The sequence below is a fragment of the Molothrus aeneus genome, chromosome 1 (assembly GCF_037042795.1).
Source record: "Molothrus aeneus isolate 106 chromosome 1, BPBGC_Maene_1.0, whole genome shotgun sequence".
Classification (NCBI taxonomy): Eukaryota; Metazoa; Chordata; class Aves; order Passeriformes; family Icteridae; genus Molothrus; species Molothrus aeneus.
This window is the reverse complement of record NC_089646.1, coordinates 554,504-572,972: the sequence shown is the minus strand read 5'-3', so window position 1 is coordinate 572,972 and position 18,469 is coordinate 554,504. Positions and strand designations below refer to the sequence as shown.

Sequence of the window (18,469 nt, the reverse complement as noted above, 5' to 3'; positions counted from 1 at the left end):
CCCCTCACAAATCCCCCGTGTCCCAAAGCGTCCCTGATGCTTCCCAGATGGATTAAATGTGCCACACGGGGGTTTGGAAAGGGGCAGGTGGCACCCTGTGACCAGGGCTCGGGGTGACCAGAGCCACCAGGGCAGCTGGGGGCAGCTCTGCTGCTGGGAACGGGCAGCCAGCCCCAGGGTGTGCCTCTGGGAACAATGGGATGGGGATCCAGCCCCATTAATTATTATGGGATGGAGAGCCAGCCCCAGGGTGTGCCTCTGTGAGCAGTGGGATGGGGATCATGGGGATCCAGCCCCATTAATTATTATGGGAACAGGGAGCCAACCCCAGGGTGTGCCTCTGGGAACAATGGGATGGGGATCATGGGGATCCAGCCCCAAGAACTAACAGTGGGATGGGGATCCATCCTTGTTAATTATGGTGGGATGGAGAGCCAGCCCCAGGGTGTGCCTCTGGGAACAATGGGATGAGGATGCAGTCACACAAACTAACAGTGGGATGGGGATCCAGCCCCATTAATTATTATGGGATGGGGAGCCAGCCCCAGGGTGTGCCTCTGGGAAGAACAGGATGGGGACCATGGGGATCCAGCCCCACAAACTAACAATGGAATGGGGATCCAGCCTCAAGAACTAACAATGGGATGGGGATCCAGCCCATGAATTATTATGGGAATGGGGATCCAGCCCCAGGGTGTGCCTCTGGGAAGAACGGGATGAGGATCCTGGGGATCCAGTTACACAAAAGGACAATGGGATGGGGATCCAGCCCCACAAACTAACAACAGGACCCATGAACTAACAATGGGATGGGGATCCAGTCCCACGAACTAACAATGGAATGGGGATCCAGCCACAACACAAACTAACAACAGGATCCATGAACTAACAATGGGATGGGGATCCAGCCCCACAAACTAACAACAGGATCCATGAACTAACAATGGGATGGAGATCCATCCTCGTTAATTGTGGTGGGATGGAGAGCCAGCCCCAGGCTGTGCCTCTGGGAACAACGGGATGAGGATCCAGCTCCATGAACTAAGGATGGGATAGGGATCCAGCCCTGTGAATTAATGACGGGGTGAGCATCTAGCCCCGTTAATTATGATGGGATGAGGATCCAGCCCCATGAATTAACGATGGGATGGGGATCCAGCCTTGTGAATTAATGATAGGATGAGCATCTAGCCCCGTTAATTACGATGGGATGAGGATCCAGGTCCACGAATTAATGATGGGATGTCCCATTCAGAACTTTAATTAACCACATGGGTGAGGATCCAGCCACTTTAATTGAGGTTGGGACGAGGGCCCAGCCCCGTTAATTGCCGATCCAGCCGCGTTAATTGCCGATCCAGCCGCGTTAATTGCCGATCCAGCCCCGCTAATTGCCGATCCAGTCCCGTTAATTAATTGCCGATCCAGCCCCGTTAATTGCTGCGCACGCGGGTCCCTGGGGGGCGGCAATGGCGGCTCCGGCCGCGCCCCGCCCCGCCAGCAGGGGGCGCCACCCGCCCCGCGCATGCGCGGCCTGCGGCGTTTCCCGCCGCGCGCGGCCCCTCAGCGGCGCCCGCCATGTTCGCGGAGCTGAACGAGCTGCTCGGGGCCTCCCCGGAGCGCCCGGACGCGGTGAGAGGGCGCTGAGAGGGCGGGAGGGACGGGCCGGGGCCGCCGGGAGCGGCGGGGCACGCTGGGAGGGGCACGGCCTCCGCAGACGGAGGCGGCGGCTGCGGCCGGTGCCAGAGCTGAGCCGCCTTCGGCCCTTCCATCTCCCGTTCCCGGCTCTCCGCCGCTCCTCACGGCTCCGGCTCCCACTGAGCAGCGGCCGAGCTCTGCTCCCGCGGTGTGTCCGTGCTCCCGTGCGGGGAATAAACACAGAACTAAGCGTTAAACCCGCTGGCGGGCACCGCTCCGGACTGGGAGCTGCTCTAGAGATACTTGTCATTAATTAATTAATTAATGTAGCTTTTCCAGGGAGGTTTTGTGTAAATGAAGTCACGCAGGAACTAAACAGCCTCGCTGTCTGTGAGAGCTGTGCAGGTAAAATGTCAGTCGTGGAATCCCAGAGTGGTTTGGGCTGGAAGGAGCCTCAAAGCTCATCCAGCCCCACCTCCCGTCCTGTGTAGGGGCATTTTCCTCCATCCCAAGCCCCGTCCAGCCTGGCCTGGGACGCTTCAGGGATCCAGGGGCAGCCAGAGCTGCTCTGGGGATTCTATTCTAGGGCCTCTCCACCCTCACAGGGAACAATTCCCAATTCCCAATCTCCCACCCATCCCTGCCCTCTGGCACTGGGAGCCATTCCCTGGCTCCTGTCCCTCCATCCCTTGTCCCCAGTCCCTCTCCAGCTCTCCTGGAGCCCCTCCAGGCCCTGCCAGGGGCTCTGAGCTCTCCCTGGAGCCTTCTCCTCTCCAAGGGAACATTCCCAGCTCTCCCAGCCTGGCTCCAGAGCAGAGGGGCTCCAGCCCTGGAGCCGCTCCAGGTCTGTTTTCTGTCCATCTGTCCCCCAGCCTTTGCTGATTATGGGTGTTGTCCTGGCCCAGGTGCAACACCTTGTACTTGGCCTTGTTGAACCTCATGGGGTTCCCATGGACCCGCTCTGTCAACATCTCCAGGTCTCTCTGGATGTCCCATCCCTTCTCTCTGGCGTGTGACCACACCACCAGCTTGGTGTCATCAGTAATTATTAATAAATTATCCATATGCTCCATGTTACTCCATGTTTTTCCTGACAGTTATGAGCTTAGATGATAAAAACAAGTTTGAGGTGATAATTTATTTTAGAAGTGTGAGTTTCCCCTTTTGTCTCCAGTTTCCCCCCTTGCTGTACTACCAGCTTGTGATGGGAATAGGAGAGGTTTCTCCTTGATCTGCAGGGTACTTCTGAGGTCATTCCTTGTCAGGCTGGCTGGAGTGGGGCAGTGCTGCTCTGATGGGGAATCAGTACTGAGGGGAATTTGGGATAGTGCCCTTGAGGCTCAGAGCATACCTGGGGAGGTGTTAGTAAAGGGTGGTCTGAGTGTGCAAAGTCCCAAAGCCCTGAGGTGCCTGTGGGTTGCTGTTGGGTTTTTAATGCACGTGAAACGCTAAGGGAGAAGTGCTTGGTGGAGTTTGTGCTCTGTGGTGTGGAGAGGACACTTTGGTGGTGGAGCTGTGGGATGAGCGGGAATGAGGGCATCCACGAGCTTGGTTCTGAGGCAAGGAGCTCACCTTGATGTGAGCAGGAAGTTCCACAGAGCAAAACCCTGAGATTTGGCCTGAAGATCCTGGGTTTGGGCTTGGCAGCCAGAGCAGGAGCTGAGCAAGGCTTTGTCTGTGTGAGGAATTCCCTTGGGTTGAGCTGGGCGTTCCCATCCCACCACAGGCTGTGGGTTCTGCTCTCTCTGGGTGTCACACCAGCGTGGCTGCCTGCCCAGCGAGCGGTGTTCCCAGTGCTGGAGTGGGGAATGGCCTCCTGCAGTACCCACGGCACTAAATGTGCTTCACTCTGGTGGTAAATGATGAGTAGTGTGTGTGCAGGTCCCCCTCGGTGATCCCTGTGCAGAGCCGTCCCTGCGGTGTGCTGGGATACCCGGCCGGCTGTCCCCCTGTGTGACAGTGTCAGCCCTCTGCTGGCCGGACCTTCCCGGCGCTGCCATCCCCATTTCCGCAGCTCCACAGCCGGGCCCTGCCGCTTCCCGGGCTGACAGGAGCTGTCCCCGCAGGGCTGCTGGGTGCAGGGAGCTGCTGTGGCTGTGCCTGCTGTGTCACCTGGGCTTGTGACACCCGCTGCTGCCCCGCCGAGGCGTTCTGGCAGCTCCTGACGAGCAGCTGCAGCCTCTCCCTGAGCCTGCAGGTGTTGAGTGTGTGAGGGCAGAGCGTGGACAGACCGGGCTGGGGCTCATGGGGAGGATGCCACAGGAAGGCTTTGCCTTTGGGATGGTGCTGGGTGCTCAGAGTGACAAACGCCAGCACAGCCTGTGGGGGCCAGCTGGTGCTGGCAGGGAGGGCACGTGGGGCGTGCTCAGCCTGCTCTTCCCGGGGCTCTGGTGGGGAGCAGGAGGGGATGGAGCTGCACAAGATAAACCCTGAACGCCTGGGTTTGTGCTCTTTGAGCACAGCTCTCCTCCATGGAGGGCACATCTTGGGGCGGTGTCCCTGTCACTGCAGTGTGTTATGCCATTGAGGCATAGCCCTTTTTGGGGAAAGAGCTCTCTCTCACTGCAGCTCTCACTTCCCTGCCCTGGCCTCTGCTCTGCATTCCCTGCAGTCAGGGTCAATGTTTGCTGTTCCATTCACTCTGCACCGGGGAGTTTGTTCTGGTGGATGGTTTGGGAATTGCCTGTGTGGAGATGGCTCGTTGCTCTGAAAGGCTTCTTCTGTTCCTGGGAGTAGAAAAACCTCCCACTTTGATAAGTTCTTTGTGTTTCCAAGCAGCTCATCTATGATTTGTATTGATTAAAGAAACATCCTGCCTAAGATTTTAATGGAAACAAACACCTTGATGAGGCTGGGGCTGATAATGAGTGTGCACTAATGAACAGAATTAATTTCCTGCCTGATCAAAACAGGGTTTATACCTTGTGCTGAGAGCTCTGCTGCACTACAGAACTTTGATGATAAGGTTTTCTTCCCTGAAGGTGGCATGTTGGAAATAAACCCGGAAGGGAGGATAGGGAGGGCTGTTTGACACAGGAGGAGCAGCAGCTCCAGGGGTGCTGGCGTTTGGAGCACACTGGCAATGCTGGCTGTGGCAGGGGAGAATGGGCTGGGAATGCAGTGAGTGAGTGGCTGTTGTTCCCCTGCCACTGGGAGAAGGAAGATGCCCGTGAATTGGAGGAAAGGGGCACAAGGCCGGGAGATGGAAAGGGCCCAGAAGCCCCTGGTGGTGCCCAGCCCCAGAGGCTCCGTGTGGTGGCACTGGGAGCACTGTGCTGCACCTTCAGGGGAGGGGGTGGCACCTGCTGGGCACAGACCTGGGCTCACAGCTGGGCTCACAGCTGAGCACAAGGGTTTTTAGCTGGGACATGTGGGGACGTGGTTCAGTGGTGAGCTTGGCAGTGCTAATGGTTGAGCTGGGTTCATGGTTGGACTTGGTGGGCTCAGAGGGCTTTTCCAGCCCTAGTGAGGCTGTGGTTCAGATGCCTCCCCGTGGGCTGTGTCCAGAGGAAGTGCTGGCTTCCCTCTGTAAACAGGCAGCTGGAGCTCTGCTTGTCCACTTCTTCCTCTGAGTAGCACCTGCAGAATTCCTGCAGCTTGAGCCAACATCTTGTCTACCAAGAGCACTTGGTGCCCTCACCTTACTCTGCTATTTTGCTGCTGCTTTTCCAGGGTAAATTCACCCTGCTGCGAGACACCCGGACAGATGGCAGCTTCCTGGTGCACCACTTCCTCTCCTTCTACCTCAGAGGTGGGTCAGCAGCAGCTCTCTGAGGCAGGAACGCCTCAGGGGTTCCCTCAATGAGGGAGCAGTTCTGCAGAGTGTGAGTTATCCTCAGATAAACCCAAAGTTTGGGGTTAGGATTTATGGGTCCTAGTCCTGACTTGTTCTTGGGACTCCTCTGTATCCTCGGGTACATCCCATAATTCTGCACCTTGTTTCATCATGATTGTGGCAATGGTTGTAAATCAAACAGGCTCTGACAGGGAAGTGTTCACTGCAATTCTCTCACTGCTTCCATTTTTATGATATAATTACACATATCAGGACCAATTAACAACAGATAAGCTCAGAGTGAGTCAAGAAACAAACAGAGCCTGGCAAGCTGTCTAATTACTTTTGTGGGAGCAGTTTCCCCTGTGAGTAACCTCCTGGCCCCTGCAGAGCAGGTATTGGACTCAGGGACTCCTCCAGCTGTAAATGGTTCAGAGACCTGCCAGGCACTGCCTCAGGCTCTGCTGATGTCCTGCCCCACAGCAGTGCCCTGGGCATTGATGTCCTGCCCCACAGCAGTGCCCTGGGTGTTGGTGTGCTGGCTGTCACCTGCCCCCCTCCAGCCCAGGACCTGGGTGCTGTATTCCCTGTTTGCAGCATCCCCGTGTTGTCCTCTTGGTGCCCAAAACCTTTGGGAGATCTCAAGGTTCATCTGGGGCCATTGACTTGTTCTGCTTGAGCTCCATGTCCAAAAACATGCTTATGTTCATAGCCAAACTGTGTTCCAAAATCACTTTTTATTTAGGTGTCTGACACAATTCCCAGTTCTGTGTTTTTCCAGTCAAGGTTGCTTGCCCTGTGAGAGCCAAAATGGGAATTTTTGGCATGTCTGTGGTTTCAGTAGTTCAGTGTCACAGCTGGCCCTTGGCCTCCTTACTGTCACACCATCAAACAGGCTCAGGAGGTCTCAGGCTGGCCTGGCATGAGGCAGAAAAGTGGCCTTACACTCTTCAAAGTCATCTTTTTCCTTCTTTTCCCCTCTTTTTAAACTCACATTTTCACTAATGCAGATATCCTCTAGAAGGTTGAAAACTGAAAGCAAAGGAGGGTTTGTCTAGACCTGCATCACTTCAAGGTCCTTCCAGGCAGACGTGTGGCCTGGCTGCTGTGATTTATGAGCTTTGTTAATGTCAGCTGCAAAGTGGAACTGCTAACACGTGCTTTTGTCCCTCCCCAGCTGGCTGCAAGGTTTGCTTTGTGGCCCTGCTCCAGTCCTTCAGCCACTACAGCATCGTGGCACAGAAGCTGGTGAGTCCTTGGCATGGGTTCATTGTTATGGGTCCAGGAAGTTTCTCTTGGGTGGGAAGGAATGGGAATGGGCAGCAGGAACTGTGCGTGAGCAAATGTTTCCAGGCCTTCATGGGGACAGTCAGGATTGGTGCTCCTGGGATGGGGATAAAGAGCACTTTGGGGCAGAAACCCAGCTGTGAGGTGCCCCACGGGCTCTGCCCTGCCACGAGCTGGAACAGCTGCTTGCTTTGTGCTTGGAATGGTTTGCTGGGGATCAGTGCTCCCCAGACAGGCACAGACTGCTGGATGGAGGTTCCTTAATCCCCTGGAGAGGAAAATGCTGGGGTGTCAGTGTTCCCAGGACCCTGCACTCCTACAGGGGCTCCTGAGGTGACTTTGTGCCCTGTCTCTGGTTCCTGTTGGGATGGAGGGTCTCAAGGACACCTGTGTGCCTCCTTGGCCTCTGGGCTGAGCCATCCCTCTGAGCTCTGTGAGGAGCCACAGGTAAGTTCCTGGGGATTTCCTTCCCATGCTGAGTTGGACAAGGATTATGTGTACTCTGCAATGAGGAAACAGAGACAAAGCAGGCAGGGTAATTCTGCGTGTCAGCATATTGTCTGAGCTCCAAACTGCTTCACTCAGGTCTTTTACACCACTCCAAGGTGAAATGCCCCAGGTGGGCGGGCAGTGCAGGTGACCTTCCGGGGCTGAGGGGATGAGGGCTTGCACTGCTCCTCCCTCTGGTTCTGCTGTGAATCCCAGCAGCACTGCTGCTCACAAAGACTCCCAGATGCTGAGGAGCCAGGTTCTGTATTCTCCACTGGAAACATGGTGCTGCTAAACAACTCGATTTTATTTACTGCTAAAAAATATTTACAGATTTTACCTTTTAAAGGAGATCAGCGCCCGGGACACACAGCAAACAGGCTGTTCCCCCACGGAGCTGTAACTCCAGGTGTGATTCCCCTGCTGAACAAACCCCCCCAGGAGCACAGAGCTGTCCTGGCCTTTGTGGTGCAGAGGGGAGGAAATCCTGGGGGGAACTTGCTGAGTGGGTCCGGAAATGGGGCGCAGCAGCCGCTGTGGGGAGGCAATCCAGCGGTCAAATACGGGATCCCTGCCTGCTCCTCAAGTTCAGGGTGTTTCCTAATGCCGAGATTTCCCGGTGTACACTCATGGCAGCTGCTGACATCTCCCTGGCTGGGAGGCTGAGGAGCGAGAACAGGAGGATTAGCTGGAGCACACGTGCGATGCAAATGGGGGCGATTTGCTGTCTGATACTCGAACAAAAGGTGGCTGCCACAAAGGAGGTGATAAGCACAGCTCAGAGAAGCGCTGAGCTGCTTTCAGCTCTGAGTCACTCCTGCCTTGCAGCTTCATAGGTGCCCCTGTGGTCCTTGCTGTGAATTCCTGCCAGGCTCTGAGGAGCTGGAGGTCGCAACATCGGTTATTTATATCCAAGTTTCCATCACATTTTCTCTTTGCTTTAATCCTTCTTTGCACAGATGAACACGCCAGGCTCAGGAAAGGTGGTTCTCGGCAGGGTAGTTTCACTCTTAAATTTGGTTAAGAACTGGCTGCTGTAGATCTTTACTGGAGAGCAGTAATGGTGTGGCCACAGGCCCTGTGCTGGCACTGCTGAGGCACCTCCAGTCCTGGGGACAGATTTGTGATCCCCAGGTACAGGATAGGGCGTGTCCAGAGAAGGGAATAGAGATGGGGAAGGGTCTGGAGCCCCAGGAGGGGCTGAGAGAGCTGGGGAAGGGGCTCAGCCTGGAGAAAAGGAGGCTCAGGGGGGACCCTGTGGCTCTGCACAGCTCCTGCCAGGAGGGGACAGCTAGGGGGGCTCAGAATCTGCTCCCAGGGAGCAGGGACCTCAAGGGTTGCCAGGGGAGGTTCAGGTTGGATATTGGAAAAATTCCTTCCCTTGAGGGGTGATCCGACCCTGGCCCAGCTGCCCAGGGCCATGCTGGAGTCCCCACTGGTGAAGGGATTTTAAAACCCTGTGGATGTGGCACTTGAGCACGTGGGTTGGTGGTGGCCCTGGCAGTGCTTGGGGGAATGGCTGGACTGGATGGATTCAGGGGACTTCTCCAGCCTCAGTGATTCTGTGACTGTGATTATGGCCTTAGGAAAGCCTGCACTTGGAAGAGCTTCAGAACTGAGCAATGCCCCAGTTTCTGTTGGGAGCAGGGTAGTCCCAGCCCCAGGAGGAGGCTCCTGGAGTCAGGGTGGATTGTACAGTGACACTTGTAGCAGTTGTGTGAGGTGATAAAGTGAATGTTTATACACAGCTGAAGTGATGCTTCCAGGGACCTGCTGCTTTCCCAGAGTGCCAGGTGTTACAAGTCCCAAACCACTTCCTTCTGTGTTAGCTAAGTGCAGGGATGTATCTTTACTTGCAGGAAAAAACTTCCCTGGCTTTTTTTGTGCCTGTGTCCTCTTTCCCTGAGGACCCTCACTTCATTTTAAGGCACTGTCAATGTTATTGGCCCTGACCTTGCAGAGAACATGCAGGGCTATATCAGGACAAACAGCAGCAGGGCACCCTGCCAGGCTGGTGTTCCCACCCTCACTTGTACAAAGTTTGTTTTGTTTTACAGGAAAACCAGATTTGTCCCCATTTGATGATGCCCATCTCCTGTCCCCTGCGTGGAGCTCACAGCTTGGAGGGCGTGGTGTGGCCCGATCACTGATGGCCCCACTTAGTCCCACAGCTGTGTTTGCCGATGAGCTCATTCCCCCTGCTTTGCACTCTCCATTCCTTCTGTCCCTCAGACATTTCCCTTTCCCGTATGGAATGGCCAGTGGAGAGCAGCAGCTCTGCTCTGAGGGGCTGTCACTGCTGGCAGCCGGGGGGCAGCACGCTCCACAGCTGCCCAGAGGGACAGGAGAGCTGAGTGCTGCTGGTTAGGAGCATCCTGGGCTGGGTGCTGCTGGTCAGGAGCATCCTGGGCCGGGTCCTGCTGGTCAGGAGCATCCTGGGCTGGGTGCTGCTGCTGCAGGAGCATCCTGGGCTGGGTGCTGCTGGTCAGGAGCATCCTGGGCCGGGTGCTGCTGCTGCAGGAGCATCCTGGGCCGGGTGCTGCTGCTGCAGGAGCATCCTGGGCCGGGTCCTGCTGCTGGTCAGGAGCATCCTGGGCTGGGTGCTGCTGCTGCAGGAGCATCCTGGGCCGGGTCCTGCTGGTCAGGAGCATCCTGGGCTGGGTGCTGCTGCTGCAGGAGCATCCTGGGCCGGGTCCTGCTGGTCAGGAGCATCCTGGGCTGGGTGCTGCTGCTGCAGGAGCATCCTGGGCTGGGTGCTGCTGCTGCAGGAGCATCCTGGGCTGGGTGCTGCTGCTGCAGGAGCATCCTGGGCTGGGTGCTGCTGGTCAGGAGCATCCTGGGCCGGGTCCTGCTGGTCAGGAGCATCCTGGGCTGGGTGCTGCTGCTGCAGGAGCATCCTGGGCTGGGTGCTGCTGCTGCAGGAGCATCCTGGGCTGGGTGCTGCTGCTGCAGGAGCATCCTGGGCTGGGTGCTGCTGCTGCAGGAGCATCCTGGGCTGGGTGCTGCTGCTGCAGGAGCATCCTGGGCTGGGTGCTGCTGGTCAGGAGCATCCTGGGCTGGGTGCTGCTGCAGGAGCATCCTGGGCTGGGTGCTGCTGCAGGAGCATCCTGGGCTGGGTGCTGCTGGTCAGGAGCATCCTGGGCTGAGTGCTGCTGCTGCAGGAGCATCCTGGGCCGGGTCCTGCTGGTCAGGAGCATCCTGGGCTGAGTGCTGCTGCTGCAGGAGCATTCCTGGGCTGGGTCGATGGCTGGCAGCATGCCAGGATAATGTCCTGTGCTCCAGGGTAATGGAGCAGGATGCTGGCTCACAATGAAAGCTTTTAGGCTGTCTGGGTGCTGGGCACTGCAGTGGCTCTGCTCTGGGGATATCAGTCCTGGCTGTGCACTCAGGAAGGTGCCACTGGCCATTTAGAGCACTTAGCCCACTTTTCCAAGCTGCCTGATGCTTCCTGTGCTGCTTTCAGAGATCACACTGGGTGGGCTGGCAGCAGGGGACAGGCAGAGGTTTGCTGTGGAAGGTGACTGCAGTGGGTGAGTTCCCTGGAACCTGTTCCCCTGCTGGAAAACGCAGCTGGACTTGCTGGGTCCGTGGCATGGCACTGAGGGGGCTGAATTCTTGGTCTGACACACAGGCACCCTGTCCCTGGCTGCTGTGGCCCTTCTCTGTCACCCAGGCAGGCTCTGGTGTCACAGCACTGAGTTTCCTTCTGAAGGGGGGACGCTTTTCTTGCAGATCTGAGGTACAGAGACTTTGTGTGTGCAGGAAGAAATGGCTGAAGCAAAGGTAAAATCAGTTGCTGAATTTACTCACAGCCCTTCAGCAGGTTCCCAGTCCTATGCACTGCAGAAATCCCTGAGGGAATGGGGTATGTGAGGGAATGTGAGGCTGCTGTGCAGCCCAGCCTTTCCTTATGGCATGGCAAGTATTTATTTGCTGGCTGTTCCCTGCTCCTCACCTGCCACATAAAGGTGCTTCTGTCCTTGGCTAGGAAGTTTTCCATCGTGTGTGCTCAGAATTGCCCAATAATGCTGCTATTTCTGGAGCTGTTACTGAGGGGTAGTGCCCAAAAAAATCTATTGCTTGATAGGGGGACTCTGAAGAGGGAGTGAGCATTCAGGCATATGTTCCTTCCCAGCTGAGTAGAAGGAAAATAGAGGAAGAGTTCTCAGGCAGCAGGATTCCTGGGGTTGGGAGTCCAAGCAGCTTCCATTTAAAGCAGGGAGCAGATGCCAGCAGATGGAGTTCAGTCAGGCCTCAGATTATTCTTAATATCCATGTTACAAAGTGATAGTGCTGCAAAATTGAGCCTGGGAAGATAATCATGGAATGGTTTGGGTTGGAAGACACCTGAAAAGGTCACCTAGTCCAATCCTCCAGGAAATAATTGTACTGCACATGGTCATGGAATCACTGAGGTTGGAAAGCCCTCAGGGATCATTGTGTCCCCCTTTCCCCCAGCACTGCCAAGGCCACCTCTAACCCAAGTGCCACATCCACAAGGCTTTAAATCCCCCCAGGGATGGTGACTCCTCCACTGCCCTGGGCAGCCCCTTCCAATGCCTGGCCACCCTTTTTGGGGATAAACTGTGGAGAGTGAGAAGATCCCCTCAGAGCCTCCTCTTGTCCAGGCTGAGCCCCCCAGCTCCTTCTGCCCTTGACAGGCCTTGGAGCAACCTAATCCAGTGGAAGATGTCCCTGCAGAGGGATGGAACTGGATGACCTTTAAACATCCCTCCAACCCAAACCTGTGTAGAATTGTGTGATCTCCAGCTGAGCCTTGTCCATGTGTGCTGCAGCTGTGGATGTCTCCGTTGGAGCTGGCTGTTCCCAGCACGTGGCTCTCCATTGGCCTCACCAGCAGGCAGGGCTGTGAGCCAGCTGAGTTTGAGTCTGAGCTGCAGCCCCAGGCATTTGTCATGGTCCTCCTCCTCCTCCTGGTGGAGTCAGGGCTGCTTCCCGTGGGATTCCTGGCTGTGGGAGCCCTGGCTGCTCTCTCCAGGTGTTGTGCAATGTGGGGATGCCAAGCCCACGGCCTCTCTGGATCCAGGCCGTGCCAGGCTCAGCTGCGTGGGTGTGCCCGGAGCCCTCATTGCCACAGATCTGGAGATAGTGACAAACAAAAGCTTTCACCTACCAGGGAGGGAGGTGAAGGGATTGCTCACAGCAGGCCCTTGGAGAAGCCTGGCCCGTTCTCTCCCTGCCTCTGCACACCAAGCTGGCTTCCCAGAAGGAATTCCAGGAGGTTTGAGCCCCCAAATCACAATCACAAATGTGCTTTTGTTATCTCCTGCCAAAGTACGGAAGAGTGAACATGCCACCAGTGACTGTAACAGAAATGCCCATTTCATCCCTGAAGCACTGACTTTATCAGCACATTTAGATAAGATTTGATTCAAACAAGAATGAAAATTTGGCTGTCGACCCATGTGGTTCTGTGTGCACCATTTTCCATAAGTGTTCACTCTGAAAGCCAATGTTTTCCTCTCTCCAGGGAGTCAGTCTGGCAGCTGCCAAGGAGCAGGGACAGCTTGTCTTCCTGGAGGGTCTCAAGTCCTGCCTTGACCTCCTGTTTGGGGAGGAGGAGCAGCCAGGACAGCCCAGTCCTCTGCAGTTTCTGAGGTGAGCCTGAGCATGGAGTGTTCCCCCTCACATCTGCTGCCACCAAGGGCACCACCCAAGGTCCAGGGCTGCCTCCTGCTGCCCTTTGTGCTCTCCTCCAAGGCCCAAGGACTCAGCTGGACACCAAGGGAAGGGAAACACCAGCAAGTGTTCTGGCCTCTCCCTCGCTGCTGCTTTGGGGGGGATCCTGTGTCCCTTTCCAGATTTTAGGGGAACTTGCACTCCCAACCTCATTGCCAAGCATGTCACAGGTCTAGAAAAACATTTATTTCAGCACTCCACAGGTTTGTGTGGAATGAAACCCCAGCCAAGTGGTTTTATTCCCTTCTCTCATTACTTTGAGTTTTATTCTTATCCAAGAGAGCAGTGCTGCTTTATCCATGCTGGCTTTTGGGTTTACTCCCATGCCATTTTCTCCCTGTTCCCTGGGAAGCTCAGCAGAGGCCAGACACTTCCCTGTCAGTGTCCCAGGCCATGCTGGACTGGGCTTGGAGCAGCCTGGAGAGTGGAAGGTGTCTGTGCCATGGCAGAGAGGTGGCACTGGATGGGCTTTGCGTTTCCTTCCCACCCAAACCGTTCCACGGCCCCCGGAGCAGGGCAGGAGGGTTCCACCACACGCAGGTGTGAAGGACAGGGGCTGAAGGGCAGCGAGTGAGGAGGTGGCTGTCACAGCAGGAGGGGACAGGCTGGTGATCCCCACCGTGGGTCAGTGGGTGAGGAGGGGGACGGGCGGTGCCAAGCCCTGACACGTCCCTCGTGTCTTGCAGCGGGAGCAGCTGTGACCTGCGAGCCCTGTTTGACTTTGTGCGGGTGTCCCTGAGCGCCACCGCCGGCCATTCCTGGAAGGGCCCCGTGCTGCTGGTGGATGACCTGAGTGTCCTGCTGAGCCTGGGGGCTGCGCCGGTGGCCGTGCTGGACTTCATCCACTACTGCCGTGTGTGTGTGTGCTGCCAGCTGAAGGTACTGCTGCCCTGGGCTCTGCCTGTGCTCAGCCTCCAGAGCAAAGCCTGGCTCCGTCTGCTCCTTCCATCGGACCATGCTGAGGTTTCTGAAAGCCTGTGGCTGTCCAGGGAGTTCAGATCATTGCATCATTGCTCTGGGGCCACTCTTGGGAATTGTGTGGGTCCCTGGGTACCTGTGCAGGCTCCTGTTCAGCTGGATTCCTGGGAGATGCTGCCCAGAGAAGGGTTCTGTGTGTCTCTGATGTATGAACAGGGATTTGAGATGTAAAATGTTGGGTTTTGGAGCTCCTGGCTCTCCAAAGATCCTGACTCACACCCCTGTGTGGGAGGGCAGGGGTGGAAATGGGTCATGTGAGGGGCTGGTGAGTCTCACAGGGGACAGAAATGAGGGGTCCCTTTGGGGGCACACTAGCCCCTACTCCCACCACCCTCCAGTGTGGCTGCTCCCCGAGGTGGGGTGATGATCTACAGAGATCTCCCAGCGATGTGGGGACTCCTGGGAGCACCACAGCCAGGAGTGCTCACAGTGACATCCAAGCTCTGCCATCACAGGCAGCATCCCCTCCCTGGGCACTTCCCTGCAGGAGTGAGGAATGAGCCAATGGTGCTGGGTGCTGTCACCCTGCACTTAACACAGTACGGGGTGTTGGGCTGTATGTGCTGACAGGCATGATCTGCTGGCAGGGAGTATTTACCTCCAAAGAGCTAAAAAAGATATCAACCACGCTAACGCTTTGCTATTTCTGTCTGAGGTGTTTTGAAGCCTTAAAGTACATTTTAATTGATTGAGAATTCGTGTTATTTTAAGTCACTGGTGACTTGCATGGGCTGAGGCAGAGTCTCTTGGGGTGGCTGTTAATAGAGTCGGTGTGCTGGGGAGGTGTTTGCTCCCTGTCAGAGCTGTGAGGGTGTGAGCATTGCTGCAGCCCTTTGGCCACCTCTTTATTTACCTGCTCTGAATTCAGTCAGTGCCATCTGCCCAGCCTGACAGACTGGTTCAGCCACTGTCTCCTCTCAAAGGCTGGAGGTATTTTTAGATTGCATGTTACATATGTGTGTGTGTACACAGCGTACAGCGAGCTCCTCAGTGTTTGTATGTCACAGAATGGCCTGTGTTGGAAGGGACCATAAAGATCATGTGTGCTGTGTGCAGGGACACCTCTGGGTTGGGCCCAGAGCTGGAGGCAGCTCTGCAGGGGGGTCTCCCCTGGGTGGGGCATAGGGGCAGAATCCCCCCTCCACTGCTGCCCACACTGGGGATCAGCCAGGGGATGGGGGGATTCTGGCTGGGCCATGTCCACCCTCTCCATTAGCAGCTGCTGGTTCTTTTCCCAGTGGAATTCAGAGCAAGCTGGAGCTTAGATGGGATGTTTGTGAAAGCTCCTGCTGCCACCCTCCCCATCCTTCCCCTAAAGGATTGGGCCCAGCCAGGGGCTCATCCCTGCCTGCTGTTCCCGTTGCAGGGGAACGTGGTGGTGCTGGTTCACAGCAACGAGGATTCAGAGGATGAGGAGAATGAACTGGTTGTGAACTCCCTGTGCCATCACAGCGACCTCATCCTGTGGGCAGAGGGGCTGGCCACCGGCTTCTGCAAGGATGTTCACGGGCAGGTGAGGCACAGCAGCATGGACAGCTGGCACGTGTCCCTGTCACCTGCAGCACTGCAGGCCCCGGGGTTGTGGGAGACAGCCCAGGCTGCAGTGTGGTTAAGGGTAATCCCATGGGCACCAGGATGTGGTGGAGCACCCAGCTGTCACTGCTTCTGCAGGGATATTCAGGGACATCCTGCCACCTGGGACTCCCCCCCTCCAGAAGCTTTCCAGGGTTTGTACAGCAGCTGCAGTGCAGGCTTCTCCCAGCCCGGGGTGAGGGAAAACTTTCCTGGGAAGTTTCCCCCAGTGGTGGATCCGAGCCTGGCCTGTGGTGATCTCTGCAGGGCTGGGAGGGTGCTGACACTTGTGTGATCCCTCATCAGGCACAGGGACAGGGCACAGGGACAGGCAGCTGCTGATGGATTGTCAGTGACCCCCCTTCCCTGCAGGCCAGGCAGAGGCATGGGGGCAAGGCTGCTCTGGGCAGCAAAGGGACAATGTTCCTGTTCCCTTCTCTTTGCAGATCAAGATCATCAAGAGATTGTCCTTGCGGCAGGCGGAGCAGGACCTGGTCCAGACCTACCAGTACAAGATCCAGGACAGGAACGTCACGTTCTTTGCACGGGGGCTGTCAGCTGCAGTCCTGTGACACTGTGACAGTGCAGAGCCTGCAGTGTCAGTCCCTGCCTCTGCAAAAGCACCACCAGCACCTCTCAGGAGCAGCACAGTGAGCTGACCCACGAGGGAAGCTCAGACACACCTGCAAGTGGTGCCAACGTGGGATCAGCCTGCCTGGGGCCTGCTGCATCCCTTTGTCCTCCCACCCCGTTCCCAACACACTCAGGCCAAGAAAGGGAGCAAGAACTTGCAAGAATGGCCCAGAATGGCCCTTGGAGCATGTAAATACAGGCAGGGGGTGCCCTGCGGGCTGGGTGTGCCTGGCCTCACCTCTTCCGGTGCCAGGCACTGCACGGAGGGAGCTGGAGCTGGCACGGGAGGGGATGACACACAGCGGGTGGAGCAGGGATGGTCCCGGGGCCTGGTGCAATCCTCCCCTCGCTCCCAGCTCTGGCTGGCAGAGGTTTGGCCATCTGCCAGCTGCCCTGCACTTGGTAAATCCCAGCTCCGTGTGCAGCCCTCCCCTGGCTGTGCTGAGAGCTGGCACTGCCACGCTTTATCAAACCCTGTGGCTTCCCAAGCTCAGCCTGGGCTTTGTGCTTGGATAAACCCCTCTGCGAGCCTGTGTCAGCCACTGCTTCCTCATCCCAAACCCTGACTAGCAGTTACACAACCTGCCTGTGCTGAAGCAGGTTTTTTTATTAATAATCTGTAATTTCAGTGAGATAAGGGTACAGTGATTAAGTAACCGTGGATCTGTGGGTGGGAACTGCTCCCCACCTGCTCCTTGGCAGGGAACAGGAATGGGCATCTCCCAAGCCTGGGTGAGGACAGAGCCTTCTCCTGGCCACAGAGCTCAGGCCTGGAGGTCTCCTGGTAGCTGCTCCTGCTGGGATATCCCATTTATCCTGGGAGATAAAAACGTCCCACACACTTGTGAGAGTCCAGAGCAATCTGACAGGTCCTTGCAGCTCCAGAGCTGGGACAGCAGCTCTGGCAGTGGGACACATTCCTGATTTTCCACGTAGACTCAGTGGCCCATCCCATGCTGATTTGTGCCCTTTGCCTAAGAGTTCTGGGAGCCCTGGCAAGCTCAGGGTTGTGGCTGCTGATCAGTGGCACCCAGGGAAGCCAGGCAGGCTCCAGGGATTGTGGCAAAGCCACAAGGAGGGAGGGGAGTCAGGCCATGTGTGTGCTAGAGGATCACTGGTCCCTGGTGTCCCCTGGGTCTCTCTGTGCTCGGCTGTGGAAGTGGCAGTGCCCAGTGCCACTGCTGCTGTCCCAGTGTGCTGGCAGTGCCCAGGGTCACTGCCCTGTCACAATATGCAGAGGGAGGAGGAGAGGACCAGTAGCTGCTGGCACTGCAGCAGCCTAAAGTGCATCTGTGACGGGCACGGAATGGTGAATAATTGGAGTAATGTCTGTGGGATTATCCTTAGAGAGATCCCAAATTCTGGCTCCCAGGCTCTGCCTCTCTCTTGTAACTGGCTGGGTCACTGTGTGACATCACTGCTGTGTGACATTGTCACTGTGTGACATTGTCACTGTGTGACATCACTGCTGCCTTCTGCCTGGTTCTTTCTGCCATAACCAGTGCCTGTATCCCAGAAATGTGCTGAGGAGCCTGGGCCTGACCCCCATGACCCCATGCAGGGCACGTTCCCTCGGATCCAAGCCCTTTGGAAAGAGCCTCTCTGCCTGCACAGTGCAGTGGTGTGAGCTTGGACGGGGCCATGAGGCCTGTGGGGGTTACTGAGTCACAGCCCTGCCCAGTGTCCAGCAGTGGCCTTGGCCACCAGGACACGAGGGGACAGCTGTGCTGCCCAAGGCCACCGGCATGGCCGTGCTCCAACCAAGGCCTCGCTCTGGAGCTGACGCTGCGGGAGGGCAGCCCGAGAGTGGATGGCAGGAATGGTGCCATCGGTGGCAGGACAGGCTGGCCTTGCCTGGGGTCAGCCACCAGCTGCGTGCTCAGGGCCCTGCCATGCACTCAGGGCTGTGTGTGTGCCAGCCAGAGCTTGGGCAGCGCTGGAACTTGGGTGGGACTTGGCCTGAGGGCTCAGCTCTCCCTTCCCTTGGGCTCAGAACTTGCTCTGGGACTTGCCCTGAGGGCTCAGCTCTCCTGTTCCCTTGGCCTCGGAGGGAGCTGCGAGCAGGGGAGGTCCCACCAAGGCTGAGGCTGGTGGTCAGGGGTGCAGGTCCCTGGGAGAAGGGGATGTGTTATATAGGGGATGTGTTATATTGGGAAATCCGCAGGCAGCAGGGACTGGTAAGTGTCAGAGTCTGCAGCAGCAAGAAGGGCCCTGGAAGGGCTGTTCCGGGGGTGCTCAGCTCCTGGAGATGAAGGAGCAGGGCATGTGTTTTGCAGCATGCCAGCACGGTGCTGGCAGGAGAGCAGGGGCACGGCTGGGGGCGAAGGAAAGATCCCTTGGCCTTTGGGCACCGCTTGCCCCTTCCCGTAGCGTGTGCCCAGTGCCTGGCCCGCTTCT

General features: G+C 56.9%; 1 protein-coding gene across 3 annotated transcripts; it reads left to right on the top strand.

The window, feature by feature from the left end:
* The first annotated feature begins 1,542 nt into the window (after positions 1–1,542).
* ELP6 (elongator acetyltransferase complex subunit 6) lies at positions 1,543–17,537 on the top strand. Of its 3 annotated transcripts, XM_066550206.1 has the most exons (9): positions 1,543–1,632; positions 5,311–5,410; positions 6,586–6,661; positions 8,903–8,906; positions 12,189–12,200; positions 12,660–12,808; positions 13,576–13,768; positions 15,234–15,380; positions 15,886–17,537. In XM_066550206.1, exons 1-9 carry the CDS (start codon positions 1,579–1,581, stop codon positions 16,009–16,011), a joined length of 861 nt encoding a protein of 286 aa, XP_066406303.1. In that variant the 5' UTR covers positions 1,543–1,578; the 3' UTR covers positions 16,012–17,537. The 3 variants fall into 3 exon arrangements, with proteins under 3 accessions (XP_066406303.1, XP_066406297.1, XP_066406290.1); XM_066550200.1 differs by lacking the exons at positions 8,903–8,906; positions 12,189–12,200 and having other exon boundaries at positions 5,311–5,389; positions 6,591–6,661; positions 12,681–12,808; XM_066550193.1 differs by lacking the exons at positions 8,903–8,906; positions 12,189–12,200 and having other exon boundaries at positions 5,311–5,389; positions 6,591–6,661; positions 12,681–12,808; positions 13,576–13,852.
* The last annotated feature ends 932 nt before the right edge of the window (positions 17,538–18,469 follow it).

Bases quoted from the DNA above. Each gene is read 5' to 3' on its own strand.
- ELP6 (XM_066550193.1), top strand. From the start codon at position 1,579: ATGTTCGCGGAGCTGAACGAGCTGCTCGGGGCCTCCCCGGAGCGCCCG. The intron at 6,662-12,680 runs GTGAGTCCTTGG...TCCTCTCTCCAG, and splicing joins GCATCGTGGCACAGAAGCTG to GGAGTCAGTCTGGCAGCTGC. The intron at 13,853-15,233 runs GTTTCTGAAAGC...TTCCCGTTGCAG, and splicing joins TTCCATCGGACCATGCTGAG to GGGAACGTGGTGGTGCTGGT.